Consider the following 21,563-nt stretch of genomic DNA (forward strand, 5'->3'; position numbering starts at 1 on the left):
ACAGTGAGCACCACACATACTCCTTAAGAGTCGAATTCGATCACAAGGAGAGGGGGAGATTGGTTTTTTGTGGTTTCCCAATCTCATTGCACAACGATACCTGATCCTAGGTGAGGATACAGCCACAGCTATCCTCCACGCACAAACAAAACAAAAGGCCAACAATCTGAAAAGTACCGATTTTTCCAATAAAACTTCCAATGGAACTTATATTTAGTAGCAGGCTTGGTTCATAAGGTGCCCAAAAGGTAGAAAATCCTTCTAGCACTCCTGCCTTACAGCTTCCACTCTGTCTCGGAGAGAGGCAACATGAGACTCACGTTTAACCAATAAAAATATCACCCTTGAAGAGGCACAATAGCCTAAACAAGGTTAAAACATTGGATCGAAGACAGAATCGAGTAAGAGGATAGCAGGAATAAAGCGCCTAACGTTAGTGTTGGGTGTTAGCTAACGCAATCTGCATTGATCGGTTAGTGGAATCCAATCAATTGCCATCTACGGTCACTCCACTCAATTTTTTCTGACTTCTTCCTAATTTATCGTATATCTCTCCAATGTTTTCTGACTCCCTTAGACTTCTTGTGCCAACCTTGCTTCTCTTTCTTTCTCAGTCTCCAGATCTCGATGTCGACTAGGCCGCACCAAGTCAGCTTCCCTTCTACTGTCGTCTTCCTCTGGAGTTTCTTAAAATCGGCCTGCCGAAGTACTGAATCTCGGTCTAGTCGACCTTGCCTTTCAACGTCATCTCTCAATGATCTTCGTGTCCTCTGTGATGCGGATTCTCGCTGCTACCTACTTAATCTAGATTCAGAACTCTCTTATTCGCGACAAGAAGTAAGAGCTCGTTGTTTTTCATATTGCTGAGCTCTTATTTCCCTTCTTCGAGCATGCCTAGGTTCCTTTTGTTCTTTATCCGGATTATATTTTTAGGTTTCACCATATTCGCAGCCATAATTTTAGGACCAACAAACTTTCAAAAGAATTAAAAATTAAAATCCACAAGGAAGATAAATTCCTGCAGCTGGCTGTATACCATGTATCACAAAAGAGGTTTAAATCTTTGTATGTAGGTTTATTTAAAAAACCCTTAGAAGGGCTACATCAAAATAAACACAAACGTTTTCGGAATAATAATTCCATCATCAGGTTAAAAGCAGGTTAACATGTCTGAGCCACCAAAATATTAGGGTACAACCCTTTACAAAAATTAAAGTTACCAAAAAATGTTGTTAAAACTGAATGATGTTTAATATTTTATTAGAATATTTTATTAAACATCATTCAATTTTAACAACAACATGTACATTTTTTGGTAACTTTAATTTTTGTAAAGGGTTGTACAATAATATTTTGGTGGCTCAGGCATGTTAACCTGCTTTTAACATGATGATGGAATTATTATTCCGAAAACGTTTGTGTTTATTTTGATGTAGCCCTTCTAAGGGTTTTTTTTAAATATACCTACATACAAAGATTTAAACCTCTTTTAATTAAAAATTAAATTTTTTAAATAATAAACTCCTTCTATGTAAACCAAGTAAATATAAAGTAACATTTAACTTAAAGTAACTTTCTTTCTTTCTCCCCTTCCTTTTACCCTATCAGGGTGTCGGATTTGGGCTAGCTATTTTAATTTCCATTTACCCACCTCTTCCATTCTTTTCTGTTTTCTGCCATTATTTTTAATTCCTCGAGTGATTTTTGTTAAGTTTTCCCGCCTCTATTACTTGCTGTATCCATTTTTTTCTTGGTCTGCCTCTTTTTCTTTTTCCGATGTTTTTTGCTTCATAAATTTTTCTTGTTATTCTATTGGATTGCATCCTCATCAGATGTCCATACCAGTTCATTTGTCTCTTTGCTATTTTGTTCATTATCGGTTCCTGGTTGGCCATTCTCCTAATAGTCTCGTTGCTTAATCTATCCCATTTTGTCTTTCCAACTATCCTTCTTTGATGTCTCATCTCCATTGCGTGTATCCTGCTCTTATGTTTTCCCCGAATTGTCCAGTTTTCACTTGCATAGAGCACAGTCGGTATCACTATTGTGTTATATAATTTTATTCTTGTTTCTCGTGCAAGTTCTCTTTTTCCCATTATTTGGGCTAACGCATAATATAACTTGTTTGATTTCTTTGCTCTATTTGTTATTTCCCAGTCTATTTTTCCGTCAATAGTTATTATACTTCCCAGGTATTCGTAAGTTGTTACTATTTCCAATTCTGAGTTTTTACATTTTATCTTTATTTGATTATCTTCCTTATCTCCTTTGCCGCTGATTATCATTATCTTACTTTTTTCCTCGTTTATCTCCATTTTTAGTTCTTCTATTTGTTCTACCCATATATCCATTAGTTTCTGCATTTTATTCTCGGAATCTGCTATTAGTACTATGTCGTCTGCATACATTAAGGACTCTATTGTTACCGGCTGTAATCTGCGGTAACCTATTATTGTCTGTAGTTGATTGGTTCTGACTCTAGTGTTTCTTATCAATTCGTTCATTACTATTATGAATAGTAAAGGGCTGAGACTATCTCCTTGTTTAATACCTCTCTTCCAATTAAATGCTTCCGATCATTCCCCTGTTATTTATACTCTTCCTTTTACCTCTTTGTAAGTACTTTCTATAATTTTGATCAATGCATTAGGTACGTTTATTTTTCTCAAGCATTTCCCTATAATATGTCTTTCTATCGTGTCAAATGCTGCTCTTAGGTCTATGAATGCTGATACTAGTTTTTCCCCCGTATCTATGCTTCTTTCTGTTAGGTTTCTAATGATATATATGTTGTCATTTGTCTGTCTTCCCGGTCTAAATGCCGTTTGTTCTTCTCCCAATACCATTTCTACTTCTTGTCTCAGTCTCTTCTCTATTATTTTCGTATATATTTTTAAGCATACCGATGACAGACATATTGCTCTATAGTTGTCGCAGTTTGGATGTTCTCCTTTTTTGTATATTGGCACGATGGTATTGTTCTGCCAGTCTTTAGGGATTGTTTGTTTTTGCCACGCCTCTTTATAAAGTAACATAAACCTTCAAAATATTTTGTTTTATAAATATTACCTTAAAATTACAGTAACCAATATTTTTAAGTCACTTCTTTACTTAGTTTGATTCTGTTTTCTGATTCCAGTTCAGTTCTGATCCAATTTTTAAGTCTTTACCATCTTTTGAAAGATTTCTATTAAATTATTGAGGTGCTTTATCAAAAACTTTTTGATAATCTGTGAAACCACATGAATATCGAAATTTATATCTTTGCATTTTTCTATAATTTTTACTCTTACGAACAGCATGAATTAGGGATCTCCCTTAAAGATAATTCCTGAAGACATAACAATCCCCACAAGATATAAAGAAACCTAAAACTAAGACGTAAATATAAGAAGATTTACATTTATTTTTCCAGCTATACATTTAGTAAAAAATTGTAGCTGTTTTGAACGAACTTTTCAGATCCGTTTGCCGCGATGGATCAGTCCATTGGTTTTTATTCGGTACATCTACTTACAGAGCCTGATAATTTCTGGACTTGATAACCACTTGTCTCCAAGCTGCTTTATAGAGTAGTTCTTTATTTCTAGTGTTTTTAAATCTCTTTCAACTGGTTCCTGCGATCGTATCTTGGATCTCCCTTTTGGTCTTTCACCTTGTGGTATCCACTGCTTTCACCTTCTTTAAGCTGCGTTTTTTGTCTTTCACCTTCTTTAAGCTGCGTTTTTTGTCTTCCTAAATAGATGTTTGTAATACTTAATCCTATGTGCTTTTATTATTCTTGCAATCTTATCTCCTTTCAATGCATTATCTACTTCAGAACTCATTAACGATCTTATTTCATTTTGATCAAATCTCTTGGGTCTTATAATTGTTCTAATATTTTTTCTTTCGAGAATTTTTATTTTTTTTTATAAGAAGATTAGTTAAAATTAATGTAAACAAGGAGGTAACGTAAAGGAAAGAGATAGTAATAATATATTGTATGATAACTGCGCCGATATACCTGCACGATATACACGATACACCAACCAGATGGCAATTTTCCTGAATTCCAAAGAGCGACTACAAAATTTGTAATGCAATATCCAAATTATAAACAATATGTGAGATGTAATATTTGACACGTTACCTGCCGTAGAGGATTTTGTAATACTTTCCGTTCACGCCATAGTCACCGAGACGGCATCACAGTTACATTAAAATTCTCGGTCAAATAGACCTCGCTGGCGCGCAGAGCAATTTTTTCTCGGTCACATAGACCGAGACGGCAGGCAACGTGTTAAACACTTTAGATTTCATAAATATAATCAACTTTCCGTCAGTCGGCTGGACGTCTATTTTTTCGCGGTTGAAAATCCAACTGATAATAATTTAAGTGAATTAAAAATTGTTTAAAACCGTTTACACTCAAACGAATCTTCTGAAATAAACGTAGTTACCACTTCTCACTTTATTTAAAAGCACGCACCACCCCTGAATAAAATATTTGATTTAAGTACTTAAAAATTTAATCCTCATGCGTGATGTTTGTAAAGCTCTTGTAGTGGTAAAAGAAAAATATAAGAAAAATTGCAAAGGCTGTTGGAAATGTTATTCTGGCTATGACGTCAATGGTCTTTGCGACTCGTATCGGATGCGGAGGTTCTTTTTTCCTCACCTGCAAAAAAGACACCTACTAAAGGTTAGATTATTTTTGAAAAGCAAACAGTTTAAATCTAACAATACAAAGTAAATATGCATGCGGTATTTTAAAGAGGATTAAAGAGATTAAGCTGAGTACAATAGTCATATTTTTAGAAAACAGATATATTTACATCGTGCTTTGATTTTACGAGAATACCAGTACCTATATAACCATAGGCTATTTACAATTATTATTGCAAAAATTTTATTAACTTTTTAATATATAATTTTTTAATCGTAACAATAATTTCGAAAATAATTTAAGTTTTTAAGATTATCACAAAAAATCACCTTCGAATGTACCGTTTTAGGAGTACCTTCTTTGTCAGTTTGTTTGAAAATAGAGTAAGAAAGATTTGGAAAAATAGTTAAACAACTGGTGGATGAAACATGTATAATTAAAGAAAGACTTGTGAAAAACAAATAAAGGTATTAGGCCAGGAGCGATAATTTTTGAAACCACAAAAATAGTAATAGAATGAAACCCGTTAGAAAAGGAAGAAAATATAACAAAAATAAAAGGAAAAATAATATAAGGGCGGTGTGAGGTCGAAGTGGTAGGGGGTGAGTTTTTAAATGTAAAAAACGGTTTATTATGAATTATGACTTCCGGTAAAACTACAAGTCCTATGAAAAAAAGTTAAATAGCAAATTTGTAGGCAACAAAAAATCTACTACAACTTTTGTAGTCACACTTTTTTCACACAACTTCATCCCCCTTAAGATAGGCAGAATGCCTTCACCTCCAGTATTCAATTTTTTACGTTCTGTGGGATTAAAAAATAATATTCTGGGCAATTATAAACCACCGCCCCTCCTCCAACTTTCTACCCCCAAAAACTTAATTTTTTTGTTTTTATTTTTTTTTTCGGTAGGTTGAAATCAATTTAAAAAATTCAAAAAATTCACAAGCACCGTTGAGGCCTTTATAAAACTTGTTTATTTTTTAAAGACCCACAAATTGAGTAAACATAACCTAAAAATTCACTTTTTGTAGAAAAAAGCGTGGAATTTGTTTGGAGTAGGCTGCAGGTCTAGTTTTCTTTGTAGTTGGCATCTTTAATAAAAAAATATATTTCTGATTTTTCCAGATTTTTCGTCAGATGCGCCACTTTCAAAAACCAAAAAAAACTGGGTTTTTAGAGTTTTTTTGAGGACTTCAAAATATATCAAATCACAGTTTTAAGGGTTTTTGCGGGGCCAATCATATTTTTTGAGATCGATACAACCTGAATCATTGTTTTCATTTTTTTTTTCGTTTTAGGTGATTAGAAAATATAAGAGTCAGAGCAATTTTAGCCCGCTGTCCCAATTCAATTTTGGAAATAGCTACAGGTCTATTTTTTTATTTTGTGTATTTTAATAAAACATTTTTTATTGATTTTTCCAGATTTTTCCGTAAGACAACTTCAGAATCCCGAAAAACTATTTTTTAGGGGTTTTGGGGATTTTCCTCATTTTATAGATTTCAAAATAAATGAAACTAAGTTTTTTATAGGTCACGTATAATTTAAAGCAACTGAGTTCTTTAGGATATTCAAAAATCGGGCAAAACACATTTAAACCCCCAAAAAAACCATGTTTGTCAGGTTTATAAGGGTTTTTTCAGGGTTAATTATATTTTTTTAGATCGATACAAGCTGAATCAATGCATGTCTAATTCATATTCAAAAAATATCTGAAAGAAAAATTTTCAGGCCTTAAAGAAGCAAGCCCAACCATCGTTTATTCGAAAAACCAGGGTTTCAAAGGGTATTTGGCGGTTTTTACTGAATTTAACTAACTTGTTTTTTACCTAGGAAGCTAACAACAAGGCAAATAGATGAACAACGAAGAAAATAAAAACAGAGGAAAAAGACACAAACCGAATAACCGAAGTACAAAAAAAACGGGTGTGGCAGTCCAGTGGGACTGCCGGTGGAAGTTACACTTCTATACACGCATTCGCCGTTACAAATTTATTTGGGAGTCAATCTGCACAATCATTACATATGTAATTCTATAGGTAAGACATGGCAGAAAGAGAAACAAAATTAATAACAACTTACCAACAATGAAGGATTGAATCAATATTTTGATGAAAATATATATTTTTATTTTCATATATGTATGAAAGGAGTTGAATGCAAAAAATTTTTTACACATACTCTGCAGTAAAATTCATTGTTTATTTTGTTATTAATATAATAATACAATACAAATTAAACTGCAATATTCATAAGTATTTAAAAATGACAATAATGTAATAATATTAATAAAAAAGTCCTCCCCGACTGGGAATCGAACCCCGGTCTCCCGCGTGACAGGCGGGGATACTGACTACTATACTACCGAGGACATGACACAAAGATATTTCAAAATTGACAGTTCTGGATCATACAGTGATTTATTGAGATTATTATTTTGAAATACAAAAGACTAATATAATTATGAACATTTAATAAATAATACAAAACATATCACATAAATAATAATATTAATAAATATTTTATTATATGTATAATATTATATGTATATATATCTTTATATACTCGTAATATATATAATATTAAATTATATATACAAAAGTAACATTTTTATATTCGAGAGAGGAAGAGAGAGAGAAAATATATCTTCTGTCTCTCTCTTACTAATTATCTTACATATGTAATGGTTTCACAGATTCACTCCCATACAAATTTCCAACGTGGAGCGGCGTATAGAAGTATAACTTCAAAAGTAAGTATAAGTCTTATTTTTTCATTATATAAAACAAAAAAAAATCAAAAAAATGATTCAGGTTGTAAAGATTTTAGAAAATATGATTGAACCCGCAAAAATTCTTAAAAACTCTCTAAGAAAACATGGTGTTTTGGGTGTACAGGTGTTTCGCCTAATCTTTAAATGTTCTAAGACTCAGACTAAGGTTAATTAAAATTATATATAATATATAAAAAACGTTGTTTTGATTTGATCTAAATATAATGGGGAAAAATCACCAAAAAACCCCTAAAAAATGAGTTTTTTGGGTTTTTGAAGGTAGCATAACTGACGAAAAAATTTGAAAAAAATCAGAAATATAGTTTTTTATTAAATACTTAAAATAGAAAAAAAATAGACCTGCAGCCATCTCGAAAAAGAAGTTATACGGTTTTTTCGAAAAAAAAAAAAAAAAAATGCATAATTATGTTATGTACACTCAACATATGGGTCTATAAAAAATAGTTTAGTTTTGTAAAAGTCTCAGCTATGCGTGTAAATTTTTTTAAATGTATAAATCGATTGTGACCCACCGAAAAATTAAACGATAAAACAACATTAAAAAATGAAAAACTTGATAACGGTTGTGTTGATCTCAAAAAATATGATTAACCCATCAAAAGTTCATAAAAACCTTTAAAAATCCTGGAAAAACATTGTTTTTTGACATGATATTCCAGGATGTAATGTTCCAGCCTCTGAGTCTTATTATATTTTTTTAAACTACTGGTAATATTAAAAATATTGGTAGAATCTAACCAATAGATAACTTTCTTTATCTGAGAGATGGGTTGATAAATTTATTACAAACTTGATCTTCAGAAAGAAACTGTATATGTTTGGACGAAACCAATGGGGTCCAAGTATGCTATCGCAAAAAATTTTGGAGAAATTTTAGAAAAGTTGAATATTTTATACTAAAACCAGAATTTTTTACTTAAACCATATTAATCGGGACTTTAAACATAGATTTTAATAAAACTAGGTAAGATGACTAACGCTAGACATTTTTGGAATTAAATAATCTCCCTTCATATAAACTGCTATCAGCGTACTATATACAAGTTATTTTATTTTATTTGCAAGCTAGAGTCTGAATTAGCTACTACTAAAAATGGCGTTGTTAGAGGTTAAGCAGCAATTTAAAAAAAATATCATGCTGATTAGATGCTTTTATAAAAACTATCTTTTGAGTTTATTAGATTTTTAGTTTTATAAAAAAACCTATTTGTTATTTTATAACTTTGTTCTATCTTCTAACTGCTTTGATGACACCTAAGATACGTGGTTTAAACAGGATGTCGCTATGTGTTATACACTCATGGAGGTATTGTGACCAAGATCACCAAGATGATTTGACCCCATTAGACTCTTCCTTGTACAATTTTCTTGTGCGAAGTCTAAGCGCATACACCGCACACTCTACAGCCTATAGTGGCTGTTAAAGCTAACATAATCCATCGCTCACATTTAGCTAGATTTATGCGCCAAGTATATGGAAAATTGAAGATTTTGAAAAGGCGCCAGCCAGCTAACGCCAGACGCCACATTTGAAAGATATTATACTGCACACATAATTATATGAAGAAGTCATAGAAATTAGTTCAATTTTCAAAGAATCCTAAATTAAATCTATTAAATCAAAACATTATCAGACCCTCAAGTTCAGCTACAATTAAACAAATTTTATTAAATAATAAAAAAGTTATTAATTACATTCAAAAACAGCCATTTTGTTGTTTATTTTACAATAACGTTTTTGTTTATTTTTTTTCTTGTAGTTTCTTCTCCTATTGGAGGTTGGCGATCATCACAGCTATACGTACCTTATTGGCGGCTGCTCTGAAAAGATCTACTGAGCTGCAACTATACCACTCTCTTAGGTTTCTTAGCCAGGAAATTCTTCGTCTTTCTATGGATCTTTTATCCTTGATTTTACCTTGCATTATGAGCCTTAATATCTCATATTTCGCACCTTTGGTAATGTGGCCTAAATATTCCAGCTTTCTTGTTTTGATGTGCTTTATGGCCTCGCAATCCTTTTGTAGCCTTCTCAACACTTCTGCATTTGTAACCTGTTGGGTATAAGGTATTTTCAAAATCCTTCTCACCACATCTCAAATAATTCCAACTTCTTTATATTATCCACTTTTAGCGTCCAGCTTTCCATTCTATATAACAAGTCGAGAACACGTAGCATCTTAAGGCTTTTATCCTCAGCTCCAGAGGAATGTCTCGATTAACAAACATTGTTTTCATTTTATTCACTCTTTATACTTATTTTCCCTCGATATCTAGCCTTCCTACTGTATGTTGCTTAGAAATAATCGTGCACTTGTTTTTCTTAACGTTCATTTGTAGTCCATATTTTATTCTGACTTGATGTAATCTATTTACTAAGCTTCTAGACTGCCTGCAAAAACAGCTGTGTCGTCTGCGAATCTTATGTTGTTCAAGATTTTTCCGTTTATTGATATACCCTGGGGTTCCTCTGATAATGCTTCCTTAAAAATAGCTTCGTTGTACAGACTGAATAACAATGGGGAGCCCCCCACACCTTTCTAACACCTCTTTTGATGTCTATAGTTTCTGTATCGACATTTTTTATTCTAACTTTTGCTTTTTGATTCCAGTACAGATTGACAATAACCCGTATATCTCGACTATCCACATTCTTTTCTTTTAACAGTTTTACGAGTTTCTGATGTCGTACTCTATCAAGAGCCTTTTGATAATCTATAAAGCAGACATACAGATCCTGGTTTATATCTAGTCGTCTTTGCGCGAGAACGTTAAAAGCGAACAGAGCCTCGCTCGTTCCTAGTCCTCCTCTGAATCCAAACTGGGTGTCATCTATATCTTCTTCTATTTTTTGTATAGTCTTCCATGTATTAATTTGAGAAATATCTTAAGTGTGTGGCTTATTAAGGAAATTGTTCTGTACTGGGAGCATTCTGTCGCATGTACTGACTTTGGTAGTGTTAGATTTGGGTTGACTTGTTGGATCACTTTTTGATGTATTTTTTTTGTTCTTAATCTTGTATAATCAAACGTTGGTTTGTTTTTAGGTATTACAATCTTATTGAGTTTCACGTGCATTCTAGCTATCAGCGGGTTATTGTCTGAGTTGACATCTACTCCGGGGTATGCTTTTACTGCTTCAATTGAGTTTGTATATCTATTTTTGACTAATATATAGTCTATTTGATTTCTGACTATGCGGTCTTTGTTGTCTGCATGAGATCTCCAAGTGTACAATCTTCTGTCGGGTAGTTGGAACATTGTGTTCATTATTGCAAAATGTTTATTTTGACAAAAATCCACAAGTTTATCCCCTCTTTCGTTTCTGTTACCTAGTCCAAATTCCCCAACATATTCGTCAACTTTTCCTCTCCCGATTTCCGTCATTACTATTGTAATGTATCCTTTTTTAATAGATCTTAAAATTGTGTCTAACTCCATGTAAAAATGTTCTATCTCTCCTTCATCCTTATCCGCTGTTGGTGCGTATACTTGAATTAAGTTAACTTGTATGTTTGTCTTCAGCTGAACCATTATCACTCTCTCTGAGTAATGAGTGAAGCTTATAACTGATTTATTAGTTTATGTGTTTAACAAAATTGCGACTCCATAGCGATGAGCCGAATCGTTGTTTCCAGCATAATAGATCATGCCGTTTTTGGTTATAAGTTTGCCAGTATCTGGTCATTGTACGTGACTTATGACCAGTATATTTATTTCCATTCTGGTCATTTCTTGTATTAAATTCTCTAATTTTCCTGGCCGATACGAGCTTCTTACATTCTATGTTGCAAGTCTTATTGGTCTACATTTGTGTATTCTTAGACGTGGAATTTTATTATCTAAACGAGGATTTTGCTTGCTATCGACCTGGAAGGCCTCGTCTTTTACATGACCTTTTCTTTTCCTGCCGGATCTTGGTTTCCGGATTCCATGATCAGTAACGGTTTGACTTTTTTGCGTATTTGCCATGATGAATAATTAGGTATGTTCTGTTGAACCTATAATGCAGTGGTTTCCTCTTACCTTCTGCATTCTTCTAGCGTTGACCAATTTATTGGTTCTTCCACCTTTGGAGTCGATTTTTCACCTCCAGGACAAAAGATTGTCCTACTACCTACCGACTTGAAGCTGTTGGTCGGTGAGCAGGGGATTGCTTATACCGGCAATCACTCGGTCCCTATCTGCGTTAGCCATCAACATTGATATTGCCCATCTTCCACCACGTGGAGGTGCAGATTCGGATTTTTCCTTCATTGAGTATAAGACCTTTCGGCATTTCCTAATCTCTCCAGAGCTTTAGAAAGTAAAGCTCTGGAGATAGCTTTAGCTTTTCTTTAGAGAAAGTTGTCTGTCAAATCTCTAAATACACAAGTTGTTAAATTATGAGCAAAATAATGAGTTTGACGTTTTGATTGTTTTTTAAACATATTTCCATTAACAAATTGATGAACCCCAGATGAGTCTTTTTGTAATATCTCATACTATACATTTCAACCGTTAAAACCGTCTATACAGTGGGGTTCAGTAAAAATCTAATTTATTTGGCCTATATTGACTAATATTTTTTAGTTAAAAGTGAATTGTTAATTATTTTGTTTAGAAGTTTAGAAAGTGTTATCTGTAACTCCTCGTTTTTAGTTTTATTCAATTTCGGTATTTGTACAAAAGTTTAGCGTTCACTAATTATTTTCAGTAAACAGAAAATAGTGAGCTCACGTTGCTATGACATCTACTCTTAATTTATCGCAGAAATATGTGTGGATATATGTATCTGCATTGTGTGTTTGAATGTACAATATGATTGTGTTTACTGTCTGTGTTTGTGCATGTTTAAAAATTCATAGAACCATTTTCATTAGTATACAATATGAGTTGTCATAAATTGAAATATAAAACAAAAGCACTGGTTTTCATAAGATAGCGAAAATCCCTATTAGCGTGTATATACACGAATAATTCCCTTCATTGGACAACATACCGGAAACCATTGTATAGGCATGTATGTATTATCGCATAGGAAATTATTTTTTTTGTATACAATAATCTCATAAGTTGGAAACATCTGCAAAACTTCTGTATTAATAATTTTAGGAAAAAACTTATTTTTCAGAAAAACTCCTGCAATGACTACAATTAAAACTGTAATCGTCTTAATTGACAAAACCGACAAATTGTTAAGACGTTCTTGCGTCATAATTGATCGGAAATTATTTTTAATCCTTGAAATTTTCGTAAATGATCTTTCAGCGGACACATTGGCAACTGGGATGCACAAATAAATGCGCAAAGCAATGTCAAAATTAGGGAAAATATCTTTCAATCCACTCTTCTTTAAATATTTAGATATGTCAATTGGTGATTTTATTGTGGTTTACAAATGACCCTTTAAGTGAATGCATTCATGTATGAATAATATATCTAAGTCCTCTTTATAAATTTGTATCAGATTTTCAGCTTCTTAAATAGTTTCTTCTGGCAAATCTGTTATAACACTAAAACGTTGATAAATAAGTCAACAAGATCCCAGACGTCTATTTCAGGTCTCTTCTCATTGTTGATTATAATATAGAATGTGAGGATTTTCATATTATCACTAGTTGAAGAAAAATCTATATAATTCTTGTAAAAAAATGAAGAAGGAAGTAACGTTCAGACAAGATTCTGCTGTCAAAGATCCTACTAAATTGAGAGAATGTCCAGAGCAAAGTACGTACTCAGCAAGTTTATTGTGATTTTTTTTGTTCTGGCCTGAAGCCCTGAATATTTGCAAGACATATTGAATGCGTTATCATATGACTTTCTGCGACAATCACTTAAATCAATGGTACATTCCTCTAAAGTTGAAATCACTGTCAATTCCAAAATCGCAGATTTGTGACCTTCAGATGGAATATATTTAATAAATATTTCAGTCGGCATACCATCACCAGAAACATAGCGAACTAAAAATGCTAGCTGATCAACATGAGACATATCTGGTATCGAATCAACTATTATAGAATAGTATTTTTCTTGCTTTAATTCGCCAACACTCGTTCTTCTTACTTTTCTTTACGTCAACATTATTAGTTCCTCGCATATAGTGTTTGACAGATAATTACAGTTCCCTTGACCAATATTTGTAAATTTAGTAACATGCTCGCGTAAAAAAGGATCAAATTCTGCTATGAATACTAAAAACCCTAAAAAGTTGCCGTTTTGAACTGATCCTATAAGTGAATTATCTCCTCTAATGGCAAGTCCCCTTGTAGTCAGTGTAGTTATTGTTGCAACAACAAGTTGCAAAACGTTGCGCCAGTATTGTATTTCGCTTCTGAACGTACTTGTTATGGAACAGCCTATTCTGTTTTTTAATTTACCTCGATTGAATAAACTCAAGATATTTGCCGTATGGTCTATCATTCTACCAGTCATTAAAACCTGTATTAAAAGAAGTCGGTTGCACCTGAAATAGACGGAAAGGAATACAAAATACACTATTTTTCGATGTAGAATAAAGTAGCCAATTCCTGAACTTAATTTCACCGTTCTACATTTTTCTGAAAAAATGATTTCTTGTTAGGGATCTGTTTATTCCAGTCGAATACTCTCTAATGGCGGAACATGAAAAGTCAATATTCAAGTTCTTTTGTGGAGGATTTATAATTAAATATTCTATTGTTCTGTCATCTTTTGTCCAATTAGCAGGATCGGTGATATAAAAAATTTTTAAGCTGGTGGTTTTGCCAACGGAGTTTCTGTGTTAGCAGAACTGGATCTACCAGCTTCATCATGATCATTACTTCTTGTAGTGAAAAAGAGTTAATTTTCTCTTCCACTTCTATTCCAGTTGGTTAATGCCCACTTCTATTTCATTGATGGATGTACTTAATGTTATTAGATTTGATTTTTATATACAAATATTTTTTTATGCAGTATTTTTGCCGCCCTTCTCATAATTTGCCGCCCTAGGCAACTACCTGTCTTCTTCTTCTTCTTCAGCCTTCATTCATCCATTGTTGGACATAGGCCTCCTCCAATTGTTTCCACGCTTCCCTATCTTTTGCAATTCTCATCCATTGCTTTCCAGCTACAGCTGTTATATCGTCTATCCATCTCTTTTTGGGTCTTCCCACGCTTCTTTTTGTTTCTCGAGGTCTCCAGAATGTCACTTTATGAGACCATCTGTTGGTGTCTTGTCTTGCTACATGTGCTACCCATTGCCATCTCAATGTCGCTATTTTTTCCATGATGTCGGTTACTTTAGTTCTTCGACGTATTTCGGTGTTAGGAATTTTGTCTCTGAGGCTTATATTTAACATGGCCCTCTCCATGGCCCGTTGAGTTACTCTTAATTGTTCTTAAGAGTAGAGTAATGTTACAGGTAGGCAACTACCTGTATTGCCTAATAAATATAGTGGCCCTGCATCCGCGTATCTTATGTTATTGATACATTATCCGTTAATTCGAATTCCGGCTTCAACATCTACTACTTCTTAAAAAAATTTCTCAGAGTATACGTTATAGGGTGATAGTATACATCCCCGTCAGACCCACGCTTGATTTTGATATCATCGGATTCTCCTGTTTCTGTATGGATGTTTCATTCCAGTAAAGATTGCTAATAATTCTTAGATCACAGATGTTTGATCACAAAATTCATTATAATTTCGATTAATTTTTTTTTAAATAAAATTCCTCCCGCCATCTATCAGCCAAGTACTTTAATTAACTCAAGGATTCTTCTGTAATTCCAAATATATCCGTTAGATGAGAACGTTCATTAAGTTGTCAATCGTCTCAATTTTTAGGGAAAGGAGGTACCATCTTTCTTTTATCTCTTAAAACGTCAAACTGTTAAGACGTGATTTTGTTTTGTGGTCTCTTAAAAGAGACCCTTATCGTGAGGCTAGAGATGTTAAATAATATACTTATTTGACTCGAAGTAACACATTCTAAACTCAGTCCAGTAATACCTAATGGTATAAAAGGATTCCTAATAAAATGGTTTAATCCAATCAATACTTAGAGGGTAAAAAGAGCCTTTTCTTCCTAACCACCAGCAGTTGGAGAAATCAGGTTGTACCAAATTTTATATTTCTATTCTCTATTGAGCAAGCGAGGCATATTTATGACCTTTTAAAATTAGTGAAGTGCCTTATTTTTATCTTAAATTATAAGAGATATTCTTAGTTAATAAATAACTATATTTCTTTAAATGTGAACGAATTTCGAAATTTGGGATAATACATAAAATTCATTCTGAGTTTAACATCGTGATATTAGAACGTTTGTTTACATACGATTTGGAATGACGTAACTTTTATATTGCTTTTTCCACTTCATCTGATGTGATTGGTAAGTGGTCATTACATATGTATTACGGAGGTTCTTCAGACCTATTATCATCAAAAAGTTCTTGTATGTATTTGGCCCATATGCATATTTCTTGATTTTTATCTGTGATGATGTTCCCCTGCTGATCTTGCAGTTTGCTACCGGTGTTGGATTTTTGAACACCAGCTGCTTGTATTACCTTTTTATGCATATTAAATGTATCGTGTTTTTGTTCCAACAACTCTATCTCTTCACACTGTGTTTTTAACCAATTTTCTTTGGCCTTTCGTATTTCAGTTCTTATTTGTTTCTGAATATTTTAATACATTCTTTTATTTTTCTTTGATTTTCTTCTTTTTGCCATAAGTTGCAGTATATTGTCCTTCATCCAACTTTTCCACTTCTCTGTATTTTCTATTAGATGTTCTTCTCTGATCTTGTTAGAGGTTTCACATACATTCTGAAGTGATTCTTCTGGATCATATATTTGCTCCATGTTATTTAGCTTTTGTGAAAGAATCCGTGTGACTATCTCCTTTGTTTCCTTATCTTTTAGTCTTCTTTTATCACATTTTTTTGTTAATATTCTTTTTTGCAACCTTTTTAAATCTAAACCTAAATTTACCAATAATATGAATATGAGCTGACGATACGTCAGCACCGAGTTAACTTTTAACTGATAGGCATCTACTGTAATCATAGAGTATCAAATTATGTTCTTAATCTCCAATGAACTCATTACTGCCCCTTCCTCTTACATTTTTATCTTTAACTGTCTAAATAAAAAAGTATTGTGATCGTTTTCATCGTCAACCCATTAACGCCCAGCGTACTTATAAGGTACGGCAAATGTAATTTTATACTAGGAAAAAGCAAGAATCCTTTTTGCCCTAAAATTATTAAAACAAGTTTTCTCCATGGTTCCAATTTATTGCGATATATATATATATATATATATATATATATATATATATATATATATATACTAAATAAAAGTAAAAAATATATCAGAGCTAGATACTGCATTCAAAGTGCAAAATTTCAGCCCATTACCTTATACCAAGCTATCAGAGAAAAGAGAAGAAAGAGAAAGAGAAGTCTAAACGTGTTCTGATATTTATGTGAAAAAACTAAGCCATTCTTTACACACATATACAATTACATGCATTTGCTAAATTGTCAGTATTTCTTCCACATAAATTCGTATATTCATCCAATATCTTCTAGAACAGCTAAGCAACCACAACCACAGATTATATACAACTGCTAATCAAACCTACCATTCTAGTCGAAACTACCCAGGACGTCAAGACGTGTGTATAGAGTATTTAAAGTGAGAGTACTAGTCACATCAATAACATTAAAACAGTACAAACAACACACAACACCAAAACAGTTAAATGGTTTGATTTTAGCCGAAAAAACTGCAGTAATTGAAAAAACGTAAACGAAACTATTTTAAAAAGTAGCGAAAATTTTAGGTACGAACATGATACTTTGGTTTAATGTTTACACTGGTACAATTTAAGCTAAATAAAGTTTTAAAGTCGATTTTAAGCATTTAGTTTATTAGATTTTATGTATAATATATTTTGACATACAGTGTGTTCGTAAAGTATGGAATAAATTTGATATTTCCTAAATGAAAAGTCTTTTTAAAAAAATCTAAAACACGTCGATTGTTAAGTTTCATCTTTTACATTCTACAACAAAATTTCATTATAAAAGGTACACAAAGTAATAAAACTTAAAAAATGACACTTCTTTAGATGCACACTTGTACAGGAATTAAACGAGGATGAGCCAGATAAAAGAATACCATTTTGCGAGACAATGATAGATAACTGCCACCGAAACCCTCTCTTGGTTTAAAATATTATTTTTTTGATGAGGCTATATTCACATTAAATGGCGAGGTCAACCGTCAGAATTGTAGATACTGGTCAAAAGAAAACCCCAACTGGATGCAGGAACATCATACACAATACCTACAAAAGGTAAACGTATGGGCTGGCATTGTAAGAAATATAATCATCGGACCCTACTTTTTCAAAGATAATTTAAATGGGTCCATTATACCTTCAGTTTTTAAGGGGGGTATCTCGTATCTACTTTAGTTAATTTATTTCCCAGTAGAATTAATCCTGAAAGTTTTGATGAAAGTTGATGGTTTCAATAGGATGGTGTGCCTCAGCATTATCCTGTGGATGTTCGAAGGTACATAAACGAATTTTTTCCGAACAGGTGGATTGGAAGACGTGGACATATCGAATGGCCAGCGAGGTCGCCAGACCTCAATCCTTTGGATTATTTTATGTGGGGTCATTTGAAGAATGTTGTTTATAAAACGAAACTTGCAAATATTCAAGACTTAAAAACAAGAATTCGTAAAGAAATAAACAATATTTCTCTAAAAAACCATAAACAAGGTTCTGCAAGAATTTGTACAACATTTCGGTTACTTAAGTTATTTATTATAATTTATTTATAATTTATTAATATTAGAAATCAATAAAAATTATTTTTCTAAGCGCATATTTTTCAACTTAAATCCGTTAGACCCCCAGTATTATACTTTCTTGGAGTCAGCTCATTTTCATCGATCTAAAAATGTCCTAAAATACAGGGTGTTACATTTTCAAAAAGAACTGATGACGGCATCACCTTAATGTATATCACCTTGTATAATGAAATTTTATTGTAAAATGTAGAACATTAACATTTTTTAAAAGGGCTTTTCATTTAGGAAATAGTGAATTTACTCCATATATTACGGACACACTACATACAATGAGCCTAGTGTACCAGATCTTATTAGCATCTGCTTCAACAGCTCTACTTCTTCTTGTCATTCGTCTTCTTATATCGATATATTCTTCTGCTTAAGATCATCCCTAAGTACTTCAAATTATCCACCCTTGCAAAATGCCCTCACTAGCAGAATTCTATTTTTTTCACTTTCTTACGTTCTTTTTAACTGTTTCTTTGGAGTCTCAGCTCCTTGTTGCTGCGCTGATTGGTAACGACGCTGAATCTTTCGTAGTTAAAAATAAAAAAATAAGAATACCTATTGTAGAAAGAATAATTCATAGATAGACACTTAGTGATTAAAATACTAGTCTGTAAATAAAATATGTTATATCAAATATCAAATATAACATAAAAGAGATATTTCCATTATAAAACCTGTACTTAAAGTAATTGCTATAAGTAGTTTCACTTTCACTGCGTACACGTCGTATTTGTACTAAGACAAATCACAGAAAAGGCCATAGAGTACAATAAACCAGCATATCTATGTTTTATAGACCTGACAAACGCTTTCGATCGCATCCAAGTCGAAGACGTCTTACACCTGCTGTATAAAAGAAACATACCAATCAATATTATACAAACCATCAAAAACATCTACTTACTTCCATAATCGAATACAGGCAAAGACAAATGGAAAACTAACACAGTATATACCAGTACAAAGCGGAATCAGACATAGCTTAGCTTTGTGCCCTCCAATTATAAAAACTGGCAGAACCCTGGTCTACCTAGCCTTTTGGCATACGACCGTTAGCGCCTCCACTGTCCCTACGAGTCCGACACCAAAATAAAGGCTCCGCCTTCCCCGTAGTACCTGTGTTGCGATTACCTCACCCATCCGTTATTCCCTCCCACGGGCGGACAGGTGATGCAGGCAGAGGAATTTCCACCTCGCACGTAGACAGGTCGCCGCCGAGGATCTCTTCTCTACCACTCTTAAATCTCCAGGCGGGTACGTGCCGAAACACCGACGCCCCTATTGGTGGTGTAAGGCCAAAAGAGGTGTGTATGGGCCTAGCTCGTTCAAGCTCGCCTGGTTCTCTTGCAATGAGAGTAAAGTGGTCCCACGAGAGTCTCGTCTCGGATACTAGGAGTGTAGACCGGTGACCCTGACGTCTAAGCATCTCGTGTACTTTTCAACAGACCCGACACCTTAAGCGACGGCTCTCCACCTCTCGATTCCTACCCATTAGTATCTTATCTCCGCGAGCCGAACCGAGAGCGGAGTCAGACAGGGTGACTCGTTAAGCCCACTTCTCATTAATATAATAATGGACGAAATATTAAAAGCAGTACGTAAAGGTCAATACAACAGCCAAAAAATACAATATAATAATATCAGCAGAAAAAACAAATAATGTATGACAACACCTAACTACCCACTACGATGTAAAATGGAAATTGATCGGAAAATAATAAAGCAGGAAGCAAGGTTTAGATATCTGGGAATAGATATAACTAGTTACGGAGATGTTGAAGAAGAAGAACGACAACAAAGCTTAAAAGCAAGTAAAGCGGCGGGATCTCTTAATGACACAATCTGGAAGAACAAACACCTAAGACAAGACACAAAAACAAGAATCTATAAAGCAGCAATTAGACCTATATTAACATACCCTGACACATCTAAAACGAGACGGCTACTAGAAACAACAGAGATGAAAATACTTCGACGAATATCAGGGAAGAGTCTGTTGGATAGGGAGAGAAGCGAAAACATAAGAAGAGCATGCAATAAACTAGACATAAATGGATGGGTGACAAAACATAAATAGGAGTGAAACGAACACATTAGTAGAATGGTAGAGGATAGGATAGTACGAATAGCACGAGATGTCACCAAATGGACGAAGAAGTATTGGCACACCAAGAAATAGATAGTTCAATAGTTTAAACAATTTAGGAGGCTAATATTGAAGAAGAAACAGGCTTTAAAGCCTAGGCACAAGAAGGAAGAAGAAAAAGTTTATACAAAGAGCTCAAAAGAAGGACAAGAAAAATATTGTAAGAGTATGACGCCAAGCAATAATTTCTGAACGCCACAGCAAATAACAAAATTGGTGTTTAAATTTTTTTCATTTTGTTGATGTTCCTAGTAGTAAAAAAAGAAAAAATTAACAAATAATAATTATTTAAGTATAATATTAATAAAAAATAAAAAAAAAACAACCAAATTTGCAAAACAAGTTTTTGTACCAGTATAAAGATTACCCAGTATCATGTAAATTATTTCATAAAACATTTAAAAGTGAACCTCTACTGCAAAATCGAGCCTAAAAATGGTAACGAAATGTATTTACCTCTGGACATCCATTATTTGCAGTATGTGTACAAGGATTTGGTCCACAATTGGTGCAAGTTATGATTTCGTTAGGAACCATAGGCATTGATTCTCTTTTTTTGTTGCCTTGCTGCAAATCAAATCAAAATATACAGTGAAAAACTACAACAGAAAACAGTAAAAAACAAAAACAATACGTTATCGATGAACCTTTTATCTTCCATTTCATTTTCTTTCAATTTACGTCACGCTTAAGTGTTAAATTTGAAGATAATTTAATAAAGTTTATACAGGATGTCCAAAAAAGTTCTTTAAAAACGAACATTTGAAATAATGTTAATTAAATGGAACTTAAACTTATCATATGTTCAGCTAAGGCAGTAGATTCTTTAAATATGGTATATACAGGATGGCCCATCCTATACGCCTTAGTCGCTGTACGAAAAACTACTTAATATCCAAATTTTTTTTCTTCATAGAACTATAAAGGGCCTTTAACGCTACAACTTAAAAATAATGTGAATTATACAGGGTTCTCTAAAAAATGTGTTATATCAAAGTTATATTTTTTTTATAGAACGCCCTATACTTGATGACATTTTTGAATTGTTTGTAAAAAATAAGCGTCACTTTTAAAAGGGCATATATACCTGAAAAGAGGGTGTTTTGATTAATTTCGATATTTCTAAAATATAAGGTTTTA

At 33.1% G+C, this 21,563-nt stretch overlaps 1 protein-coding gene across 10 annotated transcripts in view; it reads right to left on the reverse strand.

The window, feature by feature from the left end:
* Positions 1-607: 607 nt before the first annotated feature.
* pHCl-1 (pH-sensitive chloride channel 1) overlaps positions 608-21,563 on the reverse strand; it is a 446,892-nt gene continuing 425,936 nt past the window's right edge. For 3 of the 10 annotated variants that reach the window (XM_072542735.1, XM_072542733.1, XM_072542732.1), the window contains one exon: positions 608-4,660. In XM_072542735.1, the coding sequence (XP_072398836.1) occupies positions 4,511-4,660 (150 nt within the window). In that variant the 3' untranslated portion in view covers positions 608-4,510. Of the gene's footprint in view, positions 4,676-20,879; positions 20,991-21,563 lie in introns of all 10 variants that reach the window. The other 7 variants (XM_072542726.1, XM_072542725.1, XM_072542730.1 and 4 more) reach the window with 4 other exon arrangements.

Source organism: Diabrotica undecimpunctata, chromosome 9 (genome assembly GCF_040954645.1).
Source record: "Diabrotica undecimpunctata isolate CICGRU chromosome 9, icDiaUnde3, whole genome shotgun sequence".
Taxonomy (NCBI): Eukaryota; Metazoa; Arthropoda; class Insecta; order Coleoptera; family Chrysomelidae; genus Diabrotica; species Diabrotica undecimpunctata.